General features: G+C 37.9%; 1 protein-coding gene across 1 annotated transcript; it reads right to left on the minus strand.

Moving 5' to 3' along the window:
* Window positions 1-482: 482 nt before the first annotated feature.
* On the minus strand, window positions 483-1,551 carry LOC142180922 (uncharacterized). Its single transcript, XM_075253028.1, has 3 exons — window positions 1,394-1,551; window positions 1,236-1,292; window positions 483-1,191 (listed from the first exon to the last, which is right to left on the minus strand). The coding sequence occupies exons 1-3, from the start codon at window positions 1,549-1,551 to the stop codon at window positions 483-485; spliced, it is 924 nt and encodes a 307-aa protein (XP_075109129.1).
* Window positions 1,552-7,067: the final 5,516 nt, after the last annotated feature.

The raw sequence follows: 7,067 nt of genomic DNA on the forward strand, positions 1-7,067 counted from the left end.
TAGTGAATCTCTGGTTACATTCCATTGGTGTGCTTGCTGGCGTTGATCCTGTCAATCCAAGCTTACTAATCAACTCCAATGCTAACTTCCTTTGATTCATCAAGATTCCCTTTTTAGATCTTGCTATCTCAATTCCAAGAAAGAACCTCAATTCTCCCAGTCCTTGATTCTTATATCATATTTTGATCATTCCAAGTAATAATAAGATCATCTACATACATTAAAATGATTACCATTCATGTGCCCCTTCTTTTTGTAAACAATGAGTAATCAAAGTGGCTTTGTGTGAGGCCTGAGTTGATAAGTGATTCAGTCAACTTCAAGTTTCACTATCGTGAAGCTTGTTTCAAGCCATACAAGGATTTGTGTAGCCTACATACTTTCTTCCCCTAGATAGAAAATCCCTGCAGCAAGCACATGTACACCTCCTCAGTCAAATCCCCTTGGAGAAACGCATTGTAAACATCCATTTGTTGTAGTTTCTAGTTGTGTGCTGCAGCTAATGCTAGAACAACTCTGACTGTTACCATTTTAACCACTGGGGAAAAGGTTTCTTGGTAATCTAGTCCCTCTATCTGGTCGTATCCCTTTGTCACTAGCCTTGCCTTGAACCTTTCTATCTCACCACTTTCTTTGTACTTTATCTTGAACACCCATTTGCATCTAATAGGTACCTTGCCTTTTGGTAGGTCTACTAGTGACCAAGTGCCATTTTTCTTAAGTGCATTTAGCTCTTGATCCATTGCTTCTATCCACCTGGGCTTTGTCATTGCTTCCTCATAACTGAGAGGTTCTTTCGTGGCAATGAATTTGGACAGATAAATTTGAGAGCTCGCTAAGAGAGCTTGGTGACTAAGGTACTCTTCCAAAGGATATCTACTGGCTGCCTTTGTTAAATGTTTTGTGGAGGTGCCTCTACATATATAATCATGTATCCATATGGGTTCTTTCACTGGTCTTGTTGATTTTCTTAGTTGTTCTTCTCCTCTAGGAGGTCCAAAATCTGTTAAAGGGAGGACTGGATGATCTTGATTATTGGCAGGTGCATCAGGTGATGGTGCTTGTTGAGGAATAAAATTCTCTCCCTCTGAATGTTGTTGTAAGTCTACTGAAGGTGAAATTCCAGGGGTTGAGATCACTCCTTCTGATGTTGTTGCAGCTTGTGTTGGCTTCTCAAGTGATATCTCTATTCTGGGGAATCAGTGTGTGATATCACACCATTTGGATAAACCTACAGCCTTCCTTCTTTTAGTAACTGGAAAGGAAATATGTGCTCCATGAACGTAACAACCCTGCTAAAAAAAATTGGTTAGTTAAAATATTATAGAGTCCGTATCCTTTTTGTGTAGAGGAGTATCCCATTAAAACAGCTACTATGGATTTGGCTACAAACTTATCAACTCCTCCTATTTTCTGGCAAAACAGAAGAAACTTATAGTCCTCATATGTTGCAAAGATAGTGGCCTTCCATATAGGATCGCAAATGAAGATCTTCCTCCCAACACTGACAAAGGAAGACTGTTGATTATGCAAATAGTAGCATGAACACATTCTCCCCCAAAACTTCAGGGGTAGATGACCTTGAAGTCTTATTACTCTAGCCACCTCTAGGATGTGCAGGGGTTTGGTTCAACCACTCTGATGTTTTAACTTCAATATTACACAAAAGGTGGGTGATTTGTGTGATGTCCGATTTTTTGCTTAAACTGATTATGGAAGGACCTGGTTCTTCTAAGTGTTCCTTAACCTACTATTACAGAAATAGTAAATGTAGAAAGTAAAGAACACAAGTATTTTACATGGAAAACACCTAGCTCAAAAGGTAAAAAAACCATGACTTACTTCCTAGTAGGATTTTCCCAAACTCTCCACTAAATCACTGAACTAAAAACTGCATTTATAAAACACTTTTGTAGACCTTGGACTAACTCTAACCCCGTTGTAGCAAACAGCCTCTAACTGTTGCGACAACTTCAAGTTAACTCTAACTTGAATACTTTGAGTACCTATTATAATTTCCTCTAGATAAAGCTGAAGGTACAATATAAAAACATCTACTACAACTGAACTAGAATAAAAGACAAACACTTGGAACTGAATCTTCTATCTGGTTCATGTAGCTTCAGGTTTGCACACTTGAATCACACACGAATTGCTTGCAAAATGCCTTGCTATTTTGCTCTCAATTCCTATTTAACTTCTGCATTTGTGCATTACCTATAAAATGAGAATATCCTGCAATATATAGAGTTAGTAGATGAAGAAATAACTACAGTTCTAGTGCTACTCTTCCTTGGTGGAAGAGTTCTAGTTAATCTCAACTTCTAACTCCTTCTCTATCTTGAACAATGTTCTATTTGAGTAAGGAGTCCTTCTCCTTATCAATTATGCAACCTTTTCGATCAGGAGATATCAAATATGCCAAGTTAAGCTTGACTCCTTCACGTTCATCCCACATGTTCGAATTTGCCCTTTTCTATACACCACAAGGGATGAACCTGGTTCATGCCTGAGCTTCCGTTGTCAATCTTCAAAACTAACATTCACTTGGGCCAACAAATTCCCCCTTTTTGATGATGACAAACTCGGTGCTTTTTATAAGCTTAGGCCCTATTTCAACTTAGCTCAACATCAACACAATGTTTGAAATATTTTTCTTTTTTATCATTAATCATCAAGGACCATGCACATTAGGTTATAAACATCACTATTCAAAATATAAAGCATAACCTTTTTCCCCCTTTTGGCATCATCAAAAAGTTGCATAAAAATGTGAGATAACCAGATTTTAAACTTACTCATGGCTACTGGGGATACTTCAAATGCAAACATGGATTAATCATCATAGATCAAGCTAAGAATTTCAACCATCAAAGAAATATAAACAAACAGTTAGAGAAAAAACAGTGAATTTCATTGATGATTGATAAGATTCTACCACCAAGCATAAAAAGAAATAAAAATACTGAAAATATGAGAAAAAAAAAAACAAAAAGTCCCAAACTGGATCACTGGTTGATCTACACTAGGCTAGGAGGCTTAAGGCTGGGAAGAACTAGGTGCTAGGTTTTTGACTTGGAGGAGTTTCAACATATCTTGAAAAATGCCATCATTCTTCTCCTTTTCTCTTTCCAGCTCTAGTTCTGGGAACATCTCTCTCAGTCTCTACCTTAGTCAACCTCTTCTTTAGTCTCTCAATCTTAACATCCTTAGCCCCACTCTCATGCACCAAGGCTCTGACCTTGCTATTGACTGGTTCCTTCTTGAAAGAACCAGGTTTATTAGGAGTGGTATGGACCTCACAGTCACAAGCAATTAGAAATTTTGCCCCAAAGTGATATTTACTTGTAGCCACCTCCCACTTCTTCAGAGGCACCGTAAAATGTGCAAGCACAGCTGTGAGAATGAAGCCATAGGGAATGGCATGAGACTTGGTGCCATTGATAACCCTATCAAGAATCTGGATTATAAATCCAGGCCAATTAATCTGCTTCCCACTATTCAAACACTCCATCAGTACCAAGTTCATGAAGTTTGCAATGACATAATTGCCAAACTTAGCCATCTTGTCCTTCTCAGTATCTGAATCATCTTCCTCTTCCTCTCCGCTCCATTGTTCTTCTTCAACAATTTTTACCTTTTTAGTTTTCACTACAAACCTGGTCTTTTTTGCCATGGTGGATGGTTCAGCTGATGTTGACTTAGAAGTAAACTTCTTAGTGGAAGTATTGGCTTTCTTGGGTTTGGTAGTCTGAACCTCCACCTCTTCATTCACATCTTCATCTTGTGGACCAAGTCCATCTCATCAACGTCAACAGCCTAAACAGGCTCACCCACCTTTTTCTTCCCTTTTTCAATCTTTTTTCCTTTTGCTTTCTTCCAAGGATCTTTGCAAGTTTTCCTCATTCTGCTTTAGCTGACTTCTTGTGGCTCTTCTTCTTGTGGGAGGAATTTCAACAGTGTCAGAAGGGGCAGCCTTTCTTTTCTTGTTAGCCCTAGAAGTGCTAGGGGTCTTAGCCATGGAAATTCTTGTCTTCTTTGGGTTGTAACTCTCACTCACTTTCTTCAATAGGTCTGTGAGGGTTTCTTCTACTGATGAACCAGGTTCATCTACATTTTGTGAGCACGTGATTTTTGCCTCACGCGAACCACTCCTAAAAATTCAAAATCAAATAAATCTTTCTTTTTGTGTGCAATTTTGTGAATTTTTGTGATATTTTTTGTAATTGTTTGCATTTGTGTGTGTGTGTTTGTTGGTTAAATTAATGAAAAATACAAAACATATATATTGCATGTGCATTTAGGATAACTCATAAAGATCACGAATGCCAAAATTAGGGTTAACCAAGTAAATAGTTGTTTACGAAAGTGAAAAAAAATCACAAATAGCGTACTTCGCATTTTAGTGTTTAATGCCAAAATTGTGTGATTTTTCTTTTAATTTGGTATTTAGTTATTTGTGATAATAACTACTTAGAGTTAATTAATATTTATAGGATAATTTGGCCAAAGTTAAATTTAGGCTTGTATTTTATTTTAATTATAAAGAAAATCGAAAAAAAAGAAATTAAGAAGAGGAAAATCTGGTTTGGGCCAATTTGGTAAGAATCCCAGGCCCAAAAAAAAACCCACCCCAGACCCAATCCAGTCCGGCCCAAAACCCGCCACGACCTGACCCAAACCCGTCCCCGACCCGGATCCCTCTTAAAATAACCTAGACCTACACCCTTCAGTAAACAGCCGTAGGAGACCCATCACCCCACCCCCTCAGGTCATCTTCTTCGAACCACCCCATCCCCCAAACGATTGTCCTTGATCTCTTCAACAATCGACGAACCAGACCACTCTTCAACTCTACCTCTCATCAGATCGGCAACCAAACGAGCCAGACCCCGTTGCAGCCGCTCCCTCTACACTCAAACTCAACGACCCCTGAAGCTCGTCTTCTTTGGCGAGGCCTGCCCCACCAGCTCCTACATTCACCAGGTCTCGCCGGAAATGGCAATCAATGGTGATGAAAGGCCATGGACGTGACTGAAACCTTCGTTAATCGTTTGAGTTTTCCGGCAAGGCATTTGGTTTTCGAGTCGAAGTCCTAGCAACCGATTCAAGGTACAATTCGAAGTCCGATTCAGTTGTTGCACGTGTTTTGTCTTCGTCGCTGGGTCTTGCGCACAATTCAGTCCGAACCCATCTTTGTAATTACTGATTTTACTCATTTAAAAAGTCATCTCAGGTTCAATATATTTCTCTTTTTTACATCTGTTTGATAGTCGATTGGGAAAATGTGATAAGAGTTATGCTAATCCATCTATAAACATAGGTCTGTGAGTAATTTCAGTTGAGGTTGGATTCGGAGTTAGCATTTATTCTCGATTCATGTTTGAAAATTGTATTTGATATGTCATTTTGCTATTTGGAATCCTGTATTCACTGTCTTGATTTGCCTCGAGCACGTTCAGATAACAAAAGGCTAATTTGAATGTTCGTTTTCTATGTCTCGGATGCCTTTAGTTGTTTATGGTGTTGAAATATCTCTTGGGATTTAAGTTTTCTCGAGTTGAAATGGACGATTTGTCCGGCTTCAAGATTTGTTTGAATAAGTCTGAACCAACGACGCATATTCTCATGGTTTTCTGTTTGGTTCTCTGTTTGATTCTCATCATGCCTAATCGTTCTGTTCTTTCCTTTGGGATATGCATAACAATTTGTGTAGAGGGTCTGAACTAAGTTGGGGATATTTATTTGTCTGAAAGAATTCAAATCCCAACTTTGTTTGAAATTAATTAGGAAGCCTTTAAGATAGCCTAAGAATTGTTTAATAAAAAGGTGTATCTCACCTACTTAAGAAGTTGCTAGCACATGGTAGGATCAGTCTAGGGATTAATTTAATAAAAAGGGGATTAGCAATGCAAAGGACACCATGTTCAATACTTTTAAGAGTTAGAAAGTAAGACAACATGGGGGAAACATTTAAAAAGCTAAAATAATACAATTATAAAGAAAAGATGAGCTGGAAAGGGGGGAGGCTGGAAGTTTAAAAAGGGGAGAACAATAGACTTGAAAGAGGAGGGAGATAGGCATTGAGAGAGGGACAGCAGTTTAGTATTCTGAAAATAGGGGAGAACCCGAAAAAAAAACTCTGAAAATAACAAAACAGCTGAGGATATCCGACAAAATACGGTTTCATTTGAGTTTTTGCTTTGCAAATTGCAATCTTCACTTCCTGAACCAATTCTCTGATTGTTTGGACTTCGAAATGGTTTGAGGTCTATTCATTTGAAGTCGGGCGTTGTTGTTTGCTAGGTTGTTTGTGTGTTCGAAACTGGAATTTGGTTTGCTAAACTTCAGTTTTTTTTTTTTGGGGTTCAAAAATTGGTTGGCTGGTTTACTCCTAGTACTGGAATCTGGAACTCTGTTTTGTTGTTGCTGTCTACTGATCCCTCATTTCTTCTTGCTTTCCTTTATTCCCATGTATTCTTTTGAAACTATCATGGAATTGAAGTTTGACTAAAGTTGTGCAAAGATCCGAAAGTTTGAGTTGGAGTTCAAATGGAAACTTTAAACTCTTTCTGTAATGGCTGTTGATTTCAGTTGTCTTGTGTGATTAAATTCTGTAGTGATTTAGTTTATATTAAACATCTCGATGTTTGCAAGTTAATTGTTGAATTGAAATCATTTGGAGTAGGGATTTAAGGTATGAAAACGGTGTATAGAGAAACATGTGATAAATGTATACTGACTTCGAGGGAATCCAATTAAAAAGAAAAAGAGCATCTGCCGTGGAATTGTTTATCCACTTGAATTTGCCGTTTGAATTTTTTTTTATCAAATCAATCAGCTTGAGTGTTCACAAATATGTAGGAGAATTGACAGAACAGGGGTTGTTTTGTTTGCTCTATAAAGGAAAATGCCCACTTCTTGCTTTACTGTCATGTTTTAATTATGGACGTTTACCTTATAGTACAAAGGTTTAAAATTGCAATCATAATGTTCCAATCGATTTGGGAAAATCATGCTAGATACGTTAAAAGGGGGGAAACAGAAGAGAATTTTATTTGATATCG

This window comes from Nicotiana tabacum, chromosome 5 (genome assembly GCF_000715075.1).
Source record: "Nicotiana tabacum cultivar K326 chromosome 5, ASM71507v2, whole genome shotgun sequence".
NCBI lineage: Eukaryota > Viridiplantae > Streptophyta > Magnoliopsida > Solanales > Solanaceae > Nicotiana > Nicotiana tabacum.